At 41.6% G+C, this 23,554-nt stretch overlaps 1 protein-coding gene across 6 annotated transcripts in view; it reads right to left on the reverse strand.

The window, feature by feature from the left end:
* MEGF11 (multiple EGF like domains 11) overlaps nt 1-23,554 on the reverse strand; it is a 252,056-nt gene that overhangs the window by 184,522 nt on the left and 43,980 nt on the right. For all 6 annotated transcript variants that reach the window (XM_039723396.1, XM_039723398.1, XM_039723397.1 and 3 more), the window contains exons 2-5: nt 8,268-8,380; nt 4,046-4,169; nt 1,963-2,064; nt 342-442 (exon numbers count right to left, since the gene is read on the reverse strand). In XM_039723396.1, coding sequence (XP_039579330.1) covers nt 342-442; nt 1,963-2,064; nt 4,046-4,161 — 319 coding nt within the window. In that variant the 5' untranslated portion in view covers nt 4,162-4,169; nt 8,268-8,380. The remainder of the gene's footprint in view (nt 1-341; nt 443-1,962; nt 2,065-4,045; nt 4,170-8,267; nt 8,381-23,554) is intronic.

Raw genomic sequence — 23,554 nt, forward strand, 5'->3', positions numbered from 1 at the left:
AACTTTACACTGCTGCTTAAATTGTGTGGTAGTTTATTCCTGAGTGCTCTCAGTTCCCCTAATTCATTAACACTGGTGAATACTTGCATTAATTACTCCCCAAAGTAAGCCCTGATTCAAGAAGGCACTAAGGGACTTCATTAACTCCCTCCCTAATGACTTCAGCCAAATCTCCCCTCCTTACTTAGAGACGCACATATCCAAACCACCCCGAAATATTCCGTACCTGCGATTCTGCCTGCGACCAGCGCCCTGAACACCAACCCTAAGAGAACACAGCTCTAATTTATCTCCAGCTGCCCCAGCACCCCCTGAGCAGGGCCGGGGCCGTGTGTACGTACGTATGCAGTAGTCCCCACTCTCGTAGTAGCCGGGGCAGCACTGCGAGCGCCGGCGGTACATGGTGCGCAGCCCCCTGCGATAGGCGGTCTTGTAGCTGATCCTGCAGCACGAGACACAAAACCACGGGACACTATTGAAAATCAATGCCTCCTGCTGCAATGATATTTGTGTTAAATTATGGTAAGGCTAGCATTCGATAATTATTTTTAAATGCATGAAAGCTTTTTGATAATAAACGCCACAATAAGGGAGGAATCGATACTTGTTTTGAGGCTTGAAATATGACTCGTGTTATGAGCACAGTGCTCCTGACAGTCACTGGAGCTCTTCCTGGGGCAGCTGCTGTCTTAAAACATTTTCCCAGTCCTGCTGCAAGGGCAAGGAGTTTCTTCAAGAATAAATGATTTATTTTTGCACATCAGCAAGGTCAGATCTCATCAGTGGAAGGAACAGAGTCTTCTGCAGAGACCACTGTGTCAGCTGCTACACAAAACCTTTCCACAGTGGCAACTGCTCTCAATACACAGCTTGAGACGTTAACCCCAAGTGATTTGTTCCTGCTTTCAAACAGTTCCAAGGCACTCCTACCTTGCAAAGTGTCATTATAGTCCCAGTTCAGTATTTAAAGCCTGTTTTCCCAACTACAATACTACAGTCCACAGAAATTAAAAGGTGTTTAGCATTCTGAAGCATTCCTACATTTATTCACAGCATTAGCAGGGATACCATCATAGAAAGGTAATATTTAACTGCATATTTAACAGCAAACACTTCAAAACAGCTTTGCTAGTTTATGGAAATTACCTCAATTGAACAGAATCTATTGTCCCTCATGTTGGATAAACTGATCGAATTTACTCTGCTGCATTCCAATCTATACAATATTCCAGAAAGCTCTGCAGCTCTGTTCACTTCCAAACACTGTAACACAGGAGCTAAAAAGCCAAGTGCCACAGTCCCACTGGGATGGTGCTGAACAGCCAACTTGCAACTGAATTCATGAGAGTTGAGATAAAAAAAGGCTTCTAAAACCCCCTGGAAAGATTGTGAATATTAGTGGATATTTATTAGGATACTTTGGAAGCATAATGAATATAACAGAAATATCCTGCAGCCTGGGAAAAATTAACTCTTTGATACAAGGTTTCATTCAGTCCTAGAAACAGACCCATCCTCATTTTACTTGATTTTCAGTGCAGATTTGGGTGCACTAATTCTAATTTCTAATTATCACTAACCCTCAAATGCCTGATTATTCACAATTTAGGAGGTGCATGGACTTCCTTTTACAAACCTGAACATGCACCCATCACTTGGAAAAGAAAGTTGGTCATGTCTGGTCAGGGAATAAGACACTTCCAATAGACACTTCCAAACCCATGGCAGGGCCAGTGGAATGATACCTTCTCCTGGATGGCCCTATGAGGGACTGACTATCACTTATCTCACTCAAACTTCAGGCAAAAATCTCTGTAATTCTACCGAATGCCCTGGAATTCCAAACACACTTCTTTGTGTACACATCTATATCGGAGCACCACAAACATTGGGATAAACAAGAGGTGTGTGAGGAGGTGAGAAGGCAGCAGGAAGCTCAGGTTTCTGAGGATGAGCTCTTACCTGTGCCTGGTGCACTTGAACCAGTTGAGGATGTCTGTGCATCGTGTGTAGTAGATCTGGTCAAAGGGGTGAGCGTAGGATTCCTGCACGGTCACGGCGTAGCTGAGGGGGGACAAGGAAAGAGGTGAGAGGCTGTGAAAAGCTGCAGTTCCCTGTATCTGCTGCTCATGGAAGTCCAGTATGAAACCTATTTACATCAGGAATCTTAGAAAATGGGTATCAGCAAAGAGCAGAGAAGGGCTTCCTTCTGCTAGATCTTTTCTGGTTTGGCTTCATGGCTGATATAGGCATAGAGATATCACTGAGAGCAATAAACCATTCTCTTTTAGGGACAAAACCACATATTACTAAAATTCATGGAAATTTAGAAGGTGAAAAGTGAATGGATATGGGCAAAGCCTGGGCAATTTAGTGAGAAATCACAGAACTCCAACAACAGCAAGAACTGAGCAATCCTCCCAAAACACCACTTAGCCATGTAACAGCTTCTATGTTCATTATTGTTTGGGCCTCTCACGTGACACAAGAACCCAAATCTCCTGCTGGGGTCAGTTGTGGCAGAGCACTGCCCCACACAGGTGTGTGCACTGCACAAGGGCCTCCTCTCTCAGGTGTGATCTGGACACAGGCCCCACTATATCAGACTTAAAACATCTTTGGAGAACAATACCCAAATCACCCAGGTCAAGACCCAGGAATGAGATCCTCTAGGTCACTCATTATATGGATTGTCTTAGTTCTGCAGCTGATTTCCCTCTCATCAGCAGGACTGCAGATGTGATTAAGCCCTGGGAGATTGCACCCACAAGGCAATACCAAGATATTTGCTTGGAGGGGCTGACTGGCTTGAAATCGAAGATTGGGCTGTTCCTGCCCTCCTTGTCGTGTCCCTTCTAGACAAGCCAAGGCTCCCCTGCTTTGCCCTCTGTCACTGTTTGCTGGGTTTGACAATAATGTTTTTAATTCTGCTAATGCCAAAATATAAAATATTTACATTGCTCATTATTAATGTAAGACAGTAACACTTGCAAATCTCAATTATTATTTTACGATCCCGTTTATTATCCAGCAATAGCCCTAACAATCTTTTCCCTTTGATTTATTAACATCTAACTAACAAAGTCATCTTGGTCAGTACAACCAATCAATTTTGGTATTTAATTTTTGTTTCTCCTTGATTGGGTCTCTAGGTTGCTGACTTTCTTCAGACAAAATCAATATTTTATTCCTGTGCTCTGAATGCACTTCAAGCACACAGACTGCAAAATCCTTTTCCTGCACAGTTTTTGCTTTGCAGTTGCATTATCTACAATGAGTTAATTCTCTAATTAAGGCCTCAAAACATAGTCATTAAAGATGATTCTATTTTTACCTTTGTAAGGGGTGTATTTTGCTGAAGTGTACAGCAATTCAGATTTGCGTGGAATTGAACCAGAGAGCAGGACTGGAAATTTAGCAAGTTAAACTGAGAAGTACAGGACCTTTAGCCTCTGCAAACAGCCTCTGTGTGAGTGTGAACCCATCAAAGGCTGTGGGTTTCTCTGTGCTCACAGGAATTGGCCTGCTCAGATCCACTTTTAGGACCAGGACACTGGAACAAGAGAGAGAACAAGAAATTCCAGGTCCTTTCATGTTCAGTGCTTTCATTCACTCTTTGATGCCAGCACGAATTTGGCAGGAAGAGCCCCAAAGTTCAGGCCAGACAAAAACAGCCAGGATGCTGCAGCAGGAAGAGCTTCAAACTTTCTTGCTGGACAACAAGCAGAAAAAAGCAGGACAGAACAAGGCCAGCATTTCTGTGGGTCTCTCCATGAGGGATGCAAACACCTCAGGGCACTCCTGTCCCTCAGACTCTGGAGGGGCTTCCCAAAGGGCACAGGGGGATGTGGTCAACAGCTGCAACCTCAGAATCAATTCCTTGGGATGATCCAAACCCTCCAAGGCACTCCAAAGCACTGTTTCTGTAAAGCAAATCTCTTTTTTGAGACGTGGTGGTATTTAGCAAATTATGGCTCTCAGTTTGCCTTCTAAATAATAAAAATATTAAATGGATGATTAAAAAAAATGGCAGGTTACACATTACCTTTCCCAGTGACTACAAACATTTGGATCATCTGGATTTAGGGACAGAGTACTTTTGAGCAGGAAAGTCAGAATCAGCCCTCTTAGAATCCCCTGGAACAGCACATGTACCACCATTGTTGTACCTGCAGAAAGAGAAGAAAGTAGAGCCATTAGAGGCAATTTTGAAGAAAATATCCTTCTTGGCCTTTTCCTCCTCACTTTTGTGCAAATCCAAATACTGTGGAGCTATTCAGAAACTGAAATACTTGAAAAAGCAATCAACTAAACAGTAAAATGCTTTAAAAGTTCAAATCCATTCTAAAAGGAATTTATACATTTAAACCTAATAAAAGCAATGAATTTGATGATTAAGCCACCCAAGATATTGATAGCCCCAATGATTCTTCCAAAGAACATTTCTGATAGTGATTATTTTTATGACAGGCTGTCTGTACTGACAAATAAATCACTGAGGTATTAAAGCAATCTATTCTTCCATCAACCTATAGGCAAGGGGGAGAATACCCAAATGCCCCCTTTGATTTATTTAAATGGGGTTTACAGGTGTCAATATGGGCTGGATGTGAGACTCGTGCTTATTGCATGATGGAAGGAAAATCAATGCCCTCCTCAAGCCCTGGATGGGGAACCACTGAGAATTACAGAGGTCAGTGAATTGGGGCATGTTACACAGAGCACTGAACATGAAATAAAAATATTTGCATTGGAGCTGGAAAGAGGTTGTACAAAATTCACCGGGTGTGGTGTCTTCATCACCTTCCTGTTCATCTATTAAATGTACTGACTTACGCCTGCTTGGGGCTTTGAAACCAAAGTTGTGGTGCTAGCCTAGAAGTCTCCAATGACACCAGTCAAAAATTTGAAGTAGATAGAAAATAAAATTGCTTTTTTGGTAACAGCATTAGAGGTGTTAATCTGTAAAACATTAAGTCAGGAAAAAGTATTTTTAAATACCCATTTCAGGCATTTACACGGACACATAATTCACCATTCAAATCAGAAGTCCTAGAAATTATTCCTGGCAACAAGATTGCCCTAAAAATAGATTGAATCTTCATATGATCATCAAAAAAAACACATGGCTCATTGCCTCAGGGTCCAGAACAGCAAAGGGATGTTAAGAGGTTTGCTCTGCAGGGCCCTGATATACAGCCCAGCATAAAGAAGCCATCACAAAGCGAATGAAGAGCCAGGAAACTGCTCAGAAATTACCTCCTGACCCAGAGCCTTCTTAGCCAGTTCAAGGACACCCATTGCCTTTAGTGGATTCAAGTCAAAATCCCAATGGGAGCAATAGCTCATCTTTTAAATTATTCCTAGAGCGCTGCTAAACCCAAAGATAGGTCTTAAGCCATGTAAGTCATATTAATGTTAATTAACATGATTTAATGCTAATGTTCCTCATGAAAAGGTTTTAAGTCAAGGAGTGACCATTTTTTACCTGTGGGCTTTCCCAAAGTCCCACAGCAACAATGCAAAAGCTTAGTCTGGAAATCCAGAGGGCTGACAAGGCAAGGATGGATTTATGGAAAAGCCAGTGCCTATCCCTGTCCTGGGCACTCATCTCCATGGAGGAAAATGCCTGGAGGAGCTGAGCTGCCAAAGTCCCAATGTTCCAACAGTCAGAGCTGTGGGAGAGCAGAGGTGAACATTCCCTGAACATCCATGGACAATGGACGTGAACAACCCAAGGATGAGGCTGCACAAACTGGCATCCCTTTGACACAAACCCCTCCCCAAAATGCCTTTATTTGTGACACTGGGCAGCACTGCAGTAAGGCCAAAGCAAGGGGATAAGTGTGTCTTGGCACTGTATTTCCAGGTTGTAATTTACTTTACCCTCCTTCTTCATCCTCTGCACCTTTGGTACAGGGCAGGGCTGAGCAAGTGGGGCTAAAGGAAAGCTCCTTCTGATGGGCAGGTGTGGGCAAAGCTGCTCCAGGAAATGCAAATCTTCAGAGAGGGCTTAAATCTAAACTCAGTTCTGTGCTCAGTTTGTTAACTTCTGGAGAACATCAACAGCCTGGGTCTGTGCTACATTAATTACAGGCAGAAAGGCAGCCTGACTTTAAATCAGTAATTCATTGCCTGCCTTTGCTTTCCATCAGTTATCAGGAACTGAAAGGTAAATAATAATTAATTCAAGCTAGAAATCAAACTTCTCCTCCACTCCAATTTTTTCTTCTTCAGTACTAACTGAAGCCAGTGCCCTCGAGTTCAGCAGAAAGCAAACTTTCAAGAAAGATTTGCTTAGAATACACCAGATGCTAAGAAAGAGGCTCTTAAGATCACTCATTCTTGCTGAAAATTACCCATTCTTTATATTGAATTTTATATCTCCTTTATATTAAAGTACTCCCTACAAAATAAAAATAAATGAGAATAGAGCCCTGCTGCCTCACTCATTCTAAAGAGAATGAGGTCTAAAGCAGCCCCATATTTGAATTCTGTAGTTCTCAGAGACCTCAATTTGTTCCTAAGGAAATAACGCCTCAGTTTAGTTTTTAAATCAAACAAATGTCAAAGAATTATTTATAAGCCCTAATAGCACACAGAATATTTTTTTCCTGTGTATTAGAAAGAGGTTCCAAACTGTTTTCCAAACTTTTATTGCTAATTTCTGTTATTATCTGTTTATGAGAGAGCTGCTTTGTGTCATTAACTTCCTAACTTTGTAAGTCAGATCGAAGATCAGAACCATCCAATTCCCCAAATCCAGCAGAACCTCATTCATCTCAAGTGTCTCTTTTTGTAACTCAAATGAAATATTTCACTTTGATCACTGTTAATAGAAAAGCCCTTGCACCAAAATGGAATGGTTGCTATTAAAGGAGTCAGAATAAAACTCTAAAAATAGGAGCACACATATTAAAAACCAATATCAAAAAAGAATCCAGTAATGATATCTAATGCTGGGCTTTCAGCTTTCACTGCTCACCACAGCACACAGGAAATTCCTGCCTCAAATTCAGTGTTTGGGGCAGATTGTGCAAGGAGGCAGCACCAGCCTTGAGGGGGACAATGCCTGTACCTTCATTAAAGCTACAGCCAAATTACTGCAACATTTCCAGTGTCTGCCACTCTCCCAGGACAGGCAGCCTGGGGGCTGAACACCAAAATAAATGTCACAATGGTTGTCTGTACAATCCCCACATGGACTCTGAACTTTTTGTGTCTCCAGACCTGATTTTTCTTTTCAGAAGCGAAAGAAGTCAATTTAGGCAAAATTTGGGAAGAGTCTTTCAATCCAAAGGACAGCCAGGTGGTTTTTCACAAGTGTCTCTTTCTGGTAATTATAACTGATGAGGTATCTGCTACTCCTTAGGCCATTTTCTCCTATCTTCCTCCTTTTTGAAAAATTTCATATTTCATCTACAATACTGATACAAGTCAGTGCTTCCATCACAAAAGAAAGGAAAGCTCCAAATTCTAGCTACAGAAAATCTAGTAGGTGGCAAATCATTAATTTATTTGTCTGTGGAGCTGCTTTACAAAAAACCTTCTTTGAGGAAACTGTGCTGGGGTTTGCAAAGAGACCTCGAGATGCAGATGATCCTTTAAACTTCATGAACATCAGAGTGGGGAGAAAGCAGCACCCCTGAGAGTAGGACCTACCTGCAAAGAAAATAAGACCTCAAAGAATCTTTTGAGATTCTGGGTGAAATAAATATCCTATAAAGCTTTTTCTAGACATTGAAGACTTGGTTTTGGCAATGTTCTTGTGAAAAAAAGACCAGCGTGTACTTTAAGTGGCCAAAGGAAAAAAAATAAAGAAACCCAAAACTTACAGGTCCAATTTCTCCTCTGTTTCCGTGTCTGACAGGCTAGAAAATCTAACTAAAAATGACCATTGGAGACTTTCCTGTTCAGGGCCTGAAGTAGTGAAACATTTCATTTTGACATCTCTGTCATAAAATATTTCATAACATGATTTTGACATGAAATTCAAAAAGAATTTCCAGTCCATGACAGAGTTCTAAATTGAATGTTTTTCCCTCAATTTGGGATGAAGTGAGCTCTAAACCAAGCAAAAAATCCCCCAATTTTGTGTCTAGCTGTAAGCAGAGATGTCTTTCTCTAGCAAACACCTTTTTTAATCCTTCTGGACTTCTGAAGATCATAAAGTCTAAATGTTTATGCACTCAGTTAACCTAGGCTGAATTTTCTCCACAAATTTCCAAGTGACTCATTTAGCAAAGAGCCATCTTACAAAGTCTTACCTTAAAGTGCTAAAAATTCCCAGTGGATCCTGTTTTTACAGATCCCCAGCACATGGAGACACAGGGCACATCAACGGGGGAGTGGGAGAAAGCTCTTGGGAGGTCTCTTGGCCCTGTGAGCAATCAGGGAAAACAGAAAACTGGGTCAGATGAAATGTATTTGGGGGTGTGGAAACAAATCAAGGACAAAACTTTCAAAATAATTAGATAACAGAACATAATTGTGCTATTTGAGACCAATCCCACTATCCTGCTCTCAGGCAAGAGCAGGGAGCTCAGAAAGAGTGGAAGAACACGGGGGATGTAACACATCCCTCTTACACCCTCCCAGCCTCCAGAAATTGGTTTCCTGTCATTTCCTACCTAATTTTGTTCCCATACAGACTTTTCCTTCTTTAATATCACAACAAGAAAGTCCAGTTTCTTTCAGGAATTTTTATGTGAGACCTTGCAAAAGCCTTCTGGAAATCTAACTGCACTTTCTTGATGCTCATGTTTACTTTGAAGAGCTTTCACAGGTTAAGAAGGCTTTACAAAGCCATGTTGATTCTTGAAAAATTTATTACATGCATCAAGATAAATAATTCTGTTCTTAACTCTCATTTCTACCAAACAGGAAAATGAGGTGTGCCAAAATGAAAACGGATCCTAGCATTTGTGTGGGAGCAATTGAGGAAAATGCAAGAGAGTGGTTGAGCCAGGAAACAAAAAGTTGGATTTCTCTGGAGAAGCATTAAAGTGACGGAGTGTTTGCTGATTACACTATTTTAGTCTCTAAGTAGTAGCAAGCTTCCAACAAGCTGCCCTTGGTGGCATTCCTTCTTCTCATCCCATCTGAAATTTTCATGATAGTTTAGGCAAGGGATCATTTAAACACACACTTCATTTGGCTCCACATCAGATTTTGTTCGAAACAAGCTGTTATGAAAGCTAAATGAGGCCATGAGTTTCAAAACTGATCAGGGTTTTTTGGATGTCTCCATTTATGATTAATAACTTGAGATACCATGAAAGGAGTGGATAATTTGCAGAGCTCAGGATACCTGCTCGGAACAGCTTGTTTTAATCTGGGCAGTCAAGAACAAATCCACTCAACCTCACTAGTCACCTCTAAAAGTTGTTGTCATGACCAACAGAAATATTGCCAGTGACAGGTTGTGGTTTTGTTTGTTTTTTAATGAAAATTTAAAGCTGTTTTAAACAGATAAACACTTCCAGGAAGGATCAGGTACTGAATACAAAAGCACTGACAATGTGATTCTTATCATCTGAGCACAGAGAAATTCAAGTGATGGAAGAAGTAGCAGAAACAGCAGACTGTGCCCTGGGCTGCTGTGTTCCCTGTGCTGGCACCTTGCACGATTAATGCAGGAGACAGGAGACAAGAATTAACATGCAATTAACATGACTTGGGAAATGAAAGAATAAACACAAAGTGTTAGATTTTCACAGTTTATGGGGAAATCCTCCATCCTGAGTCCTGTGTGCTCATTTTCCACAGCCAGCACCTCTGCTGCACCATCCTGTGAAGTGGGTGCTGTTCAGTCCCAACACAGGAACCAATTCCATTTCCGAGATCTCATTTTAGAGGCTCTATTTTAAAGCCTGAATAAACACACCAGGGTCATAATTGCTGCAGTGCCCTCATGGCTCTCCCTTATACTCTGAACCACAGCTGCTCAGTTTTCCAAAACTGGGCTGAGGGGCTGATTTCAGTGGGATGTGAACATCCAAAACTCTTAAGTTGCTTTAAATTTCTGAGCTCTAAAATCCATCAGTGTGAGTTGTGCTTGCTAGAGAGAGCATTGTTACAGTTCCAGGGATAACTTATGGAGTCTGCAGATCTGCTCCAGTGCTAGCACTTTTCGGAGCTGATTTCTGGAGTCATCAGGAGCTTGGCCACAGCTAAGTGAGAATAAATAATGAAGTAAGTGCTGCTTAATCTATCAAATGTTATTTTTGGAAGCTCAAGATTGTTCCTCCAGTGCTCTCAGAGGAAAACTGGGTCAAAATACCACAGAGATGTGTCAGAGGCAAGGAATCTGGGCAATTACTTCAGTTATGGCTAATGAAATATGTTTATCAAGACAAAGGCTGCTGGATGTGTCTGGGCCCCTGCTAAAATCCCACTGGCAAAGATTCCAGGCCTGGCACTGGCTGAGCAGAGTGGGCTGGGCTGAGGGGGCTCAAATTCCCCCCAGGTTCTGCATCCAGTGTTTTCCCTCCGAGCCCACACACAGCCCCAGGCTCTGGAACTTCAGGTGGAATTAAGGACATGCAAGCTCTCAATTTCTTCCCCAGGGGAAGAGGACTGGCCAACCTGCCCCGTGCTTTGAAAACAAGCTCGTTACAAACTGAGAAGTGTTAATACACTGAAGCAACAATGTGCAAACATGTTTGGCACTGCCCATCCACTCCAGGAGATTATCATCAGCATACAAAGAGGTGCAGACTGGATTTTGTCAGTTCTTACACAAACTCCATGAACACTCGTGCAAAGCACACCTACCCATCCAAAAAGCTATTATTCACTACAATGCCAAACTTCTTTTTCTTAAATAATTGAAAAGTTAATCGATAGTCCAGCAGAATATAATGAAAATATTGCATTAACAACACCTAAAAACACTGCTGAACCAGTGCCCAAATCCACATAATTGCTGGCTCCTTTTCAGAAAGGTCAGCTTGGAAAAAGACTTTCTGTGATGTTCTGCCCATAATTTTGCACTTGTATACTCGCCTACCAGTGTAAAACTGGAAGCCAGCCCGTTGAACATTTGGCTCTTGAAGTTATCAATCCGAACTCAAGCCCACTGAAATTTTTGTGCTCCTGGTAGTGCCTAAGCCTGAGCTGTCCTTCCAAGCCCTGCCAGGGACAGGGGCTGACCTTCCACTGGCATCTCTGCCCAAAGCAGCTTGGTGCTGCAAGGCTGCAAAGGCAAAACCCTGGGCCCTGAAGGATTTCACCACAGAGCTGCAGCAGGGATGGCAGGAAGGAGCCAGGCTCTGTCCTCTCCACTGCTGCCACAACTCTCATTTAGTGGAATGTTAAAGCTGCTGGAATCCGTGTGGGGAGTCACTCTGGCTCCTGATGAACAGTGTATTTATATTCCCATGCCTTTCCCTTTTCAGAGAAGCCTCCACAGACATTGCATCAGGAGAGAAAGTGTCTGACACTCATCAAAAAGCTCATCACTGAGAAGCCAAATGAGCTTGAACTGAGCTCACACCCAGCCACCCACCCAGCCCATGTGCTAGATGGCAAACAATTGCAGCATATGCCTCCTGAGACACTTCGAGTGACAAAGGCCTCAAATCTCCAGAACACCCAGGATAAATAGAGCAACCCGAGTGTTACAGCCATGCCCAGGAATAAAGTCTCTAAATATTTAGTTTAAACACCTCAACTTTGTTACAGCATTTAAAGAGTGCACATAAAGTTGACCTGAAAATCAGAGTAACAAGCAATAAAATAAAAGGATGTTCAATAGACACACCACGAAATAAATTAACTGTGATCTGTGAAAGTCAGGAAAAAAAAAAAAAAGCCGTTTCAAAATGTAAAATATCCTTTACGGTTATATATTTTAAAAAATTACTTCTATTTGTCAAGAACAATTGACCCTTTCTTTTTGTCTTCATTTATCTCAGAGGAAAATAAAATGAAACAAACAGCAAAAAAGTCCCAAGTACAGTCAACAGCTGAGCCAGGGACAAATTAAGTAACACAGATTGATGGCTGTTGATCTACAGCAGCACCATCACATCCCAGTGCTACAGCTCATATTTCATTTAAAGACCCATCTCTTCTTTTCCAGAAACAGTGCAGTATTTATGGGAGAAGGCTGATTTGCAAGCCTTGGAGCTGCACTGCAAATCCAGCTTCAGTTTTTCCAATTTAGCTTTAAAGCTGGCGAATTCCTTGAACTTTCGAGGTACTAATTCAACTAAAACAAAACCAAACACTGGAATAAAATGAACACTGAAACTAAAGATATATTTATAAAAATGCTGCAGACAGGGAAAAACTTTTTATCTTCAATATCTTAACCAGGCAGAAAGGAAATAATGTTTGCTACCTCTGCATCTCCACCTTTTCTGACCCCACTGGTGCAACAGCTCATCATCCTCAGCTCTTCTCCTGGGGCTTTTCCCAGAGCTTTATCTTCCCTGGCACTCCCTATTACAGCAGCACACAGGTTTCCTCCTCCTGAATTCCATTCCCCTCTCAGCCTCTTGAAACCTTAATCTAAGAGTTTTTAATTTCATAGCTATTAAAGACATTGATATCCCAGACAGAACATAACTTTTTCTGTGGATGTCTGGTAAGTGTAAGATAAACGTTCAATCAATTTTTAGATTTCTAATGGCTTAAGCATTACAGTGGCCACGTAAAAACTGCCAATTTTACTTGAAATACAAGAGGTTTCCTCAGAAGCTGCAATAAGCCTTTGTGCTTTCCTGTGTTTCTTACAGACACATCTGGAACACTGTCAATACTGGAGGATTGATATTTGGTTCAATCAAAGCCTCAAGTTAGAGCTCCACAAAATTATCTGGTTTTCAGAGCATGCACAAATCTGTGAGAATCAGGCTGGTTACTCTGGTGCTTGGCTATAAACTGCCAGATTCAGGCATCCTGCATGGAAAACTGGCTGAACAGGTGTGCCCTTTGCTAGGACACAAAGCTGATGCCATGGAGAAGGTGAGTGAGGAAGATCTTTGCAATCCCTGCTGGATTCCACTCTGAACCAGGCAGGAGGAGTGCTGGGCATCAAAGGCTGCATCTGGACTGGGGAAAGGCACTGCAAGAAGTAAAATATCTCTGCAATCCAGACTTAAATTTGGATCTCTCAAGCACCGAGCACAGGGTGGGCACCACTGAGGGTGGCCCTCAGGCTACACCACCACAGAGGCCCCTGCACCTGCACTGAGAGGGGTCTCAGGGGGTTCAGATGGGCAAGAACAGCAGCTGCAAATGCTCTCTGATAACAGCCAGGTCCCACAGTTCTGTGTCTGCTTTCTCTTCTGTGTGCCCCAAACTCCCAGCAGATCTAAAGAGTCCTCCAAAATCTCCTCACCTTTCCGGGAACCATCACAGACCAGTTAGAGCAGTAACTGCAGAGATAAACGAGAACATGACCCCAGCCTTATTTAATTTTACATCACTATGCAAAGCTCTTGACTCTGCTGTCTCCATGACCTACTTTATCTATTGTTTATTTTTTTTTTTTCCTTTTCCAGGAAACTCTTCATTAGGGATAAAAGCACCTGGCTTACAGTAACAGGGCACTGTGCAAAATGTCTGTCAAGAAGTCAAGGGAGGAACACTCATAAACACATCAGAAAGAGCAAACCCACAGAGAACTGCAGGATTGCAAGGGAGTATCTTAAGTGGAAGAAAGGCGAAGAAGATGCACGGGCCAAAGTCTCTACTGGTGTAAATGGCTGAAGTCCATTGAGTTCACTGTGCCAGTTTGAATCTGGGGAGAATTTGGATGTGCCAGCTCAGTCCAATGCAGATGGCACTGGAGCTACTCAGGTTAGAGCCAGAGTCTGTTTGCTGGCAGGAAAACAGGAGCTGGGAAAACCATTATGGACAAAACCAGACCTGAACAACTGGTGTGTGCAAATGCCTTGGCTTCCTCTTCCCTCTCTTCCTAACTTTGACACTAAAAACTTATTTAACTCTTTTGAGAAAAAAGGTTAATGAAAATTATAAAAGAGGGAGTTTATGGGGAAATTTTGGGACTTACTTTCATTCATTTTCAAATGTACTAATTAAGGTTTTTTCCTACCAGGTAAGACAAGCACAGTTTTCTCTCTGTGTTCTTTTCACATGTACCATCTGCTGAGTCCTCTTACTGAGCCCTCTCCGTAGCTTGCTCTCAGCTCCACTGCTCTCAGATGACCAAGGACAACACTTCATTACCAGCCCCTTATCAATCTCTCTGCAGAGGCCAAAAAATCAGAGCTTAAAAATTGCTTATATTGCTTTGAACTTTGTGTAAAGTTTAACAGAGCTCACTGTGTGTTGAGGTTCTCTGAGCAAGCACCACTTGCCCTGCTAACCAACCAAACCCAAGCCTCCTCTCCACAAAGTGGGCACATGAGGTGCTGGCTGTAGGTTCTCTGAGCAAGCACCACTTGCCCTGCTAACCAACCAAACCCAAGTCTTCCTCTCCACAACACAGGCACGAGGTGCTGGCTGGCAGGAAACAAGGAGCTCCCCATTTTCCTCTCCCATCAGACACCAGCTCCAGCACAGTTAGGAAAAGAGCACAAGCCTTGAGACTTTTGGCTTGGTTAGCACCACACTTGTGGAAAACTTCTATTTGTATTTGTATATATTTGTACGTGTGAGGTGATGTTGTTCTCCCTTGCAGAGCACAGCAGTAATGAAGGGTTTCTAAACTCCCCACAGATTATTCTCCTCCTTCCACCTGCTCCAGTTCTTTAGGTACCTGCTGTGAGTCCTGTTTCCCCTTTCAGCCGTTTTTTCTGACCATCATCTTCTAGGTGTTGTTGTCTCACACACTGCTGTCCATAATCCCTCTGGAGAATTCCACTTAGAATTTTATGGCAACTTCTTCCCAGATCAACAGCCACTTGCCACATCCCCTTCACGGAACTCACTACAGGCAATTGTATCTCTATTTATTTAAACTTCAACCCAATTCACTCAGTCTCCAAGGGAACCGGTGCAGTTTCCATGCTCTTAGCTATGAATTCCAGCACCTGCTGGGACTCCAGGAGTGCCATGAGCTGCAGGGCAAAGGGTCAAGATTGTATAATTTAGCAATCCCTCCTTTGCCACAGAACAAACAAGTTTTCTCTGTGCATGAAAACGTCTGAGTGGAAGCAGGACAGGTGATTGTGAACTCTCCTCTGGCCACTCACTGGAATCTCAGTAGCCTGCACACCACCCTTGTGTCTCACCACATCTTCCTCCTTCCTTCTTCCATGGCATTGCTTCCTTTCATAGAATTCTGTTCTTCAGATACAGAGAAGCTAAACTCCAGCTCATCTCCTCCTAACCCAACTCTTTCCATGATTTACTGCTGCTATAGCTGGGCCACACAAAGCTGGAGATGTTTAACAGCTGTGTGTGAGCCAGAGGAATCACTGTTCAATTAAAAAACTGCCACAAGGGGTAAATAGAAAACCACAACACCAAAGTACCTGAATAAATCACTGGTTACTGGTTTATATAGAATAGCTCCTTACACTGATTTTTGAGGAATGTGTTGTTAATACACCTTGAAATATCCTTTGGGTTTTCTACCAAGTGGAAAAGACAGCGCAGCGTGTCCTCCTCATCTGCTGGGGAATGAAACCCCTCATCCTGTGCCAAAGCAGACTCAGGCACAAACAGATGCAGGGATAGGATGTGTTTTGCTCGTCTGTTTATTTGTTTAAGCTTGGAGCCCACCCACCAGCCCAGACATTCATTTCTCAGCCTGTTTCAATTCTTTGATTTGCTAACTAGGAAGTCAAACAGAAGGTGGGAGTAGAAATGAGTAGGTGGGAACCAGAGCAGTCAGAAGTTTTTAGAATGTTATTCTAAGACCTTAAAATCTGAAAATCGGAAGTTGATTTTTTAAAATTACAGTTAATTTCTCATTTTTCAGACACTTTATTTTTTTCAGACTACTGACTCTGACCAAGACTTTTGTCTGTCTGTAAGTTACTCCTCTGAAGGATTTAGTTAAAATCCTTTAACATTCCAATGAAAACAGGCACAAAAAGGCCAGCTGGAGTCTGGATAGTGGTTTAGCTCTAAAAGATGTTCAAACTTCACATTTCACAATTTAAACAAAATATTTACTACTAATATCTCACCTTATTATCATGAATTGAGAGTAAATTGAAATTTCATGCAACTGAATAGGCTAATCACATACACAGACACATACTTTAAAATCTAGGCTTTTCATGTTCTTAAGTATAAGCAATTAAGGGTAAGAGTAACGTTTCATAATTATGTCATTGATCTCAATTCCTTTTCATTTTCCTATGAAAGCACTAAACTTACATAAGACACATCTGAGGTTGCTCCTGTTGCTCAGATCCACATTTGTTCTAATCAAATATTCACCTCATGGTTTGTTTTGGGTTTGGTATTTTTTTCTGTTTTTGCCTTCACATGAAATTAAAATTTGGAAAGTCTGAATGTACCATTAACTTTGAAAAAAGTACTAAAAACTCATTTAATAAATAAAAAAGTCACAGGGAGCTATGGGAAATCCTGTCTTAGGCTGGCCTACTAATTAAAATCAACTATGCCACATTATTTCCACTGTTCAAAAGTATCCGCCTACAGATCTAAAATCTTTTCCGAATGATTAAAATGAGGAGTAAAAAACCCCAAATCTCTTCCCTCTTTCATGTGGAGCCACACAGAACACCCTTTTTGCAGCTCTCAGAGTCCATTAAAGCATCACCTTTGAAAACAGATGCACAAGCAGGCCCAGGAGTGATTTATGCGCGGGAGGCTCAGAGCTGCCAGCGACTCCTCGTGTTCAAAGCACCCCCAGCAGGCTCAGCAAGGTCCACTTTGGATCACTTGTAATGAGGATGCTTCAGACCAGAAAATCAATAATATAATTAGTAAATGGTATGTTATTTCTCAGAGTCTTGCTGCAACTTATCCGCCTTTGATCAAGCTGAGTTGACTGCTAATGACGTTTAATATTAATTAATGAAAATGCTTGTGATAAAAAGTTCTTTGGAGAATTATCTAATTATATACCACAAAAAAAATGAAGTCTGTAATAACTGCAATTTATGTTTAGATCAATGACTATTGTTTAGGCCACTCTGAGAAGACATTGGGGTTATGAGTTATCTTTAGCTCTGCTTTCTCCTGCCCGACAGAGCCACTTAGAGCAGATGAGCCACGTCATTAATGAGCTTTGTCTCATTTACAATGCCAAGGGCTGCAGGTAAATCCTTCCTCAGCTCTGGGACAGCACCTACAGAATATTTGATGAAATTCACTTCTCTTTTGACAATGGATGATTGACAGCAAACCATCACGACTGAAGGTACTGACAAAATAAATAACTGTGGAGATTAAGCAGGATTTCAAAGGAACAACTGCAATCCTTAGGGAACAACGATTACAGAAAGGCAAAGTATTTCATTAACTCATAGAAATGCAGCACTTTGCCACCTCTCACTTTGAGTGCCTGAGACCCCAGCTATTGAGAAACATTTACATTTAAAAATATTCCAATTTGATGTAACTTGTCTAAGTAACTTATCATGATTGTCAGGCACAGGAGAAAGGCAAAGGGAAATTTCTCATTATTATGAAACACTGCAGGATTCACCAGAAACATCGTACGTGATTTAATAAATCTGGTTCTAAACTAAAAAGGAAGGGTAGAATAAATACATTGTGTTAACACCACAGGGCAGATTCTATTAGGTCCCATCTCCCAAGACATTTTGGCTTTGGGGATAAGTATATATAAATTGGGAAATGTATATCCTAATGCTCTTGCTGTATATCAGCCATGTGTAGTAACTGGCCCCTGGGTTTGGTGAGATTATTCTAATCCCATAATTTGAGTGCACACCTGATTTGCATGAGCCTTTTCCAGCGCAGGTGAGTAAAAAGAAACAGCTGTCCTATGATCTCAGTCTTCTCTCTAACAGCCATACAGAGAAGTATAATAATACTCAGAAATTGTCAGTGTTCTTACAGCAGCCCCATCAATTCCATATTGGACAATTCCTGTTGTTCACTGGCACAGTCTAGTCAGTGTGAGTGGGGAACAGTGATTGTACAAGTAAACTAAGGTTTCAATGATCTGAATTCCTGGGAAAAAAAATATAATCTTGATTCATCTCTCCCAGTTTGGTTTATTTTCAAAGACAACGTGTGAAATTGCTGAGAGCAGAACATTGGCTAAATAGGTGCCACTTGTTCTTGCCCCAGATGTGAAGGAGCTGGTTGCTCTCAATACAAAGTGATTAATGATTGCTTGCAATCAGCCCTGGAAATCATTGGCATTGAGTGACAGAATGGTTCTGTGACATCACACAGCCTCACATCTGATGCTTGTTCTCGGCCACGTTGCTCCTCGTGCTGCCATTTTTGGCACCATGAGTGAGCTCAAAAAAATTATGGCCTTTATGATGTTCATGAATAAACAAGTTTTCACATGAGAGAGGTTTCTTTTTCTTCCTGCCAAATTTATTCTTCTGTTCACTCATGACCTCTCCCATCCCCACTCTGCCTTGTAGGAACACTGCTTTGTACAAAGGTTCTGACATTTTTCCCTCTCTGCACAAAAATACCTCGTTGAATCAATCCTGGAACCAACCTGACTGCAACCAGATCTCTCAGATCTCTCTCCAGTTCTCCTCTGTCACATCCAAATGATGAGCCTCTACCTCACAGCAAAGATTCACACTATTTTAGTTAATTGCAGTTAATCTTTGTAGTTGCTGTATTAAATTCCTTGCTGTTTTTACAGTGCACAAGGTCACCAAGTTCTTCCTCTATTAAAACCCACTGATACTGAGAAGCTCATTAGTCCCCCAGATTAATCAGTGCTATTTGAGCAAGCAAGGAACAGGCAACAACTCTGATATCTCAAATCTTTCCCAGCTGAAACCCCCAAAACATAATAAATAAGGGGAAAAAAATACAAAGGATTCTAGAGTCAAGCATTCAAGTTACCAAATTCTTCTTAATCCCATCAAGTTGTCTTTTATCATCAAAACTTTACATCTAGAAAATAGAAATGCAAAAATGCAACCTCTGGGTTCTGCATTCATATTAATTAGAGGCTAAAGAGAATTTCATTAATAGCTGGATGCTCATAATTCAGTATATAAAAGTGAAACTCAGCTTGATAAACCTGCTCCCTGTGTTTCATTATTTTCATTTTGGTTCAGTGTAAGATGTTCAAGCATAAACAACAGGGAAGAACTCCTGCTTGATAAATAATCTGTGGAAATTTTTAGAGAGGTTTTTTGGCCCAGTCTGCAGTGGGCCCTTGTACTCAGTGCCCAGCACAACCAGTATGCCCAGTATGCCCAGTATGCCCAGCATGCCCAGCACAGGGCAGGCTGGTGAGTGCTGGGAACCACGGCAGCAGTGACGCCTTGGAAGGAAATGATGTTTAAGTGTTAGAAAAAGATGGAACAACATCATAACTGTCAGAGCAATTTCCCACCTTGGTAGCTGAACACCTGAGCTGCTGCTTGTTTTTGCAGTGGGATTATTCCCAGTTTCTCTCTGCTCAGCTCTGAATCAGCTCGGAGATGTGTCATAAACAATGTTTGCCTCAAAGAGCCACGTGGGCCAGCGCCGAGGAGGGACTTAATGAGGAGACAGTAGTTCCATAAAAAAATAAAAATAAAGAGCTTGGTTCATTTTCTGTAAACATCTGGGTTGTAAATAACTGTAGGCAGGATAGCATTAGACTGCCTCTGACTTAATGTCATAAAGATTGAGTTCTTAATTTTAATTTAAAGCCACCATAATTTTCAGTTTGCATGGGAACATGATCTTACAGTCTGTTAGCAGGTACCTCAGAAATGGAGCACAATTACAACATTCTCACACTTTTCACAGGAAAAACTGAGTAAACATCTGTATTTGCCAGATATTGTTAAAGGATTTTCCTAGTTCAGTAGCAATGCACAAAGAAAGTTTGATTTCAAAATAAAAGCCCAAACATTTAATATATCAATTTTCCAGATTCAAAACAGTTTGATTATTTTCATGGTCTAAAAGAAATCTTTTAAAAAAATGTGAGGTATAAAAGAATAATTTGTTTCCAAACGTTAATCCTTCAAAAAGTCACAGGGAAATAGACTCAGGATGCAGAAATCATTAATGGTGGAGCAATAGCTGAGTTCTATTCCTAGAAACAAAGCAATAAGGCTACAGCTGGCTCCCAGAGGCAGGTGAGTTCTGGCTGACCTGCCAGGAGGACTCTGAAAAGGCTCATTCAGAATCTAATCAAACTGCTGGTGTGGGGAAGATAAGGCTTGAGTATAATTTTCCAGAAAATACTCTTTAAAAGGTTCCAGTCACATTTTTCTACTTGATGTCTTTCTTCAAGCTATTTTGATTCCTGTTTTCATTTTCCTGGAACTGCCCTCAAAGAACCAAGTGAGTCAGTCCCTGACACCCCCAGTCCCAGTGCCCAGGTGGGGATGGAGGTGCAGGAGGAGGATCCATGAGGAGCTGACCTCTGCAGGGGCCAGCCCAGGGGTGTGGGGAACATCCACATCCCACACCTTGCTCAAGCTCAGGAGGGTAAAACCCAGCCCCAGCACAAATACAGGGCAACACAAGGCAAAGAAAGCACTAACTCCTAATCCAACCTCTAGGGGATAAACTCTCCTTCCAGGAGCCTGAATGTCCCTGGCTGTGCTGGTGGGAGCCCAGGCTGTCCTCACTCCTGATGAGGAAAACGCTCTCACTCCATGTGGATCTGACATGGAACCTTAAGGATGCCTCTTCATTTTGATGGAAATATCATGCAGAAGAAACACAGCTCTAATACAGTTTTCCTTTACCTCTCTCCTAAGGAATCCTGTAAAGTCCTGAAAAAGCAAGACCACGTGTGTGAACTCTTCTTTCTCTGATGTGGGTGATAAGCCAGAAAGTTGTTGGGCACCAGGCCAGGGGGAGGGAGCAGGGACAAAGAAATGAATGAGAGTAGAGGCAATTATAGCACTTATTTCTATTAGGTGCAGATCACCAATGAACTCTTTTGCCACTTGTTTTCTCCTCAGGGAAACCTCACTTTCCTAGCTTTAATTTAATCATGGGAAAAATATGTCAAGTATTGATTATAACTAGAAACTAAAGTCTACTACAAGCATGTTCACATTAACACTTTCACTCAGACATGACCTGGAAGAAATCCTCTGTTTGTCTTTCTTCATTCCTGATTCCTGAACAGACTGTCTTACAGAGAACAGCATGTTCAAACTTACAAACATCAGTTTGGGTGATGAAAAGTCCAGGAGGGAAGTTGTTAAACCATTAAATTCACTTTGCTTGTGATTCTAAGTGTAACCAAAAGAAACATCTTCCAGCTCTGAGAGCAGAACACAATAAAGCCTCTGAAGAAGTGCTGCATATCAACACAGATTGCAATTTATTGCAGTTTGAAATAATATTCTAGACAAGTCCAAAAGTCAGAGAATTTGTCAGAAATGCTGTAAAAATCCCAAAATGGTGCTGTTTGTTCATGACCCTTGAGAAATGAAAAAAAACAAGTGACACACAGTTACAATGCATTAGACTGCAAAGCAGGAACAGGAAATTAATGGATGGAAGATTCTAAACGTGACCCTCTGCCACTCCTCCACCACTGCCCACCCAGGCCACACTCTGCCCTTTGCTCTTTTGTCCATTCCAGACTCGCATGGTGGCACCTTTTGAAACTCACCAGTATTAGAGAAAGGCAATATGTAGTTACCAGTCCTTAAGAAAGTTCCAAGATGTCAAAGATTTGAAATGAATTCAGACCTTTGAGAGGAGAAGTAACAGTGAATGCTTTACCACACACCTATAGTTATAATAGTTTATGTCATACTGTAGCCCCTAAACTCATTTAGAGAGGCAGAGATTAAGGCCCCTGGCCTTAATCAAGAACAGGCCTGTGAAAATGAGTCAGTTCCCACCCAAATGCTGGCAATGGAGATGGGCAGCCCTTCTCCTGTGAGCAGGAATTCTCCCTCCTAAAGGCAGAACACAAGCTCTGACAGAAAGGTAACTTCATGTTTGGTATTTTGGGATTTAGGAAGCAGTGCCAATTGGCTGTGCCCAGCCCTCCCTCTGATGCTGTGAGCCCAGCTCAGAGCTGGTGTCAGGGGGACACTGGGCTGGGAGTGCTCCAGAGAAACCTGCACAGCCCAGCCCCTTCTGGAGCTGCTCCTGCATTCTGCAGGCCATGCATACAGCCTTTTATTGCTTCATCTGCACCTCTGTCAGCAAAAATCTTCCAGACCAAACTCAGAGGAAAACCAACCAGGTTCACAGAACATCACTGAAGACATCCAATGGCTGAACAGTTCTACTTAGATTAAATTCACTTTATACAGCCTGGTTTTACCCACAAGTCCTACTTGATTTGGAAAAAGGCAGGATCAACACATCACTGAAGACATCCAATGGCTGAACAGTTCTACTTAGATTAAATTCACTTTACATCCTGGTTTTACCCACAAGTCCTCCTTGATTTGGAAAAAGGCAGGATCAAGAGTATTATGCCTAAACCTGTAGCTGCAGAATGTGATCTCTGTGTTCAGTAGGAGAGGCCTGCCAAGCCTCAGCAACTACAGAAAAGAAGTGAGACAGCTGATTTCAGGTAGTATTTGAGTCCCAAATACACCCAGGAAAGCTCAGGAAAATTTCTCCAGGGACACAGAATAACAGCCAGTCACATATTCTGGTTTTACAGACACAGACTTGATGGAAACCTCCTGGAATAAGAAACATTTTCCCCCTAACCACTCCAGTCACCTGTGAGAAGAACTAGAGAAAATTCCTGAATATTCTGTCCATGGTTTTGGTTTGAGTTACTAAGTAATGACATTGTTAGAGAGATTAATGTTAGAGCTTAACTGCTCCTTTAGCATTGTCCAGTCCATGCCTGACAGAGGAAGATAAATATATTTATAACACACAGCAAAGTGAATAACAAAGGGTTTATAAAGTTGTCTCTGACAAAACTGACAAGTTGTAGCTGGCAGCTTTAATCAGCTCCCAGCTGAGCCTGGGAAATTGGAGGGAACTGAGCACTGACCTTTCTGATGAATCTCTGAAGGAAGGTTAAAGTTTTGTTTACTTTTTTAATGGGCAGAGCTATCAAGTTCTGAGACCTTTGGATAAAAGGAGGATTCCTGTGCAAGAGCATTGTACACTGTATTTAACAAAGTCATTACTGGGTTAAAACTGATTTTTTCCAGTGAAGGATATGGCCTGGTGTTCCAGGGATGAAAGTTCCAATAATGCCACAAATAACTGCCAGATACTGGAAATATACTAGATATGTTTTTCATGTCTTGAATGTGAAAAATGCAGTAGAATATAATTTAAATTTCATTTTTACAGATCAGTGGTTCTTAAACCACCAATTTGATTTCTTTTTCAACAAGCATTCAGCTCCTGCTTCTTTAGTATGGAAACAGTGGGATTTTTCATGTACCTTTACTTAACTAGTACCAAGAAGACAAATTTTTGGTAATGACCAATTATTTGATCAGCTTTTTCAAAGTAAGCTATAATTTATTATATTGCAGTATGT

The sequence above is a fragment of the Passer montanus genome, unplaced genomic scaffold, assembly GCF_014805655.1.
Source record: "Passer montanus isolate IOZ18808 unplaced genomic scaffold, ASM1480565v1 scaffold5, whole genome shotgun sequence".
NCBI lineage: Eukaryota > Metazoa > Chordata > Aves > Passeriformes > Passeridae > Passer > Passer montanus.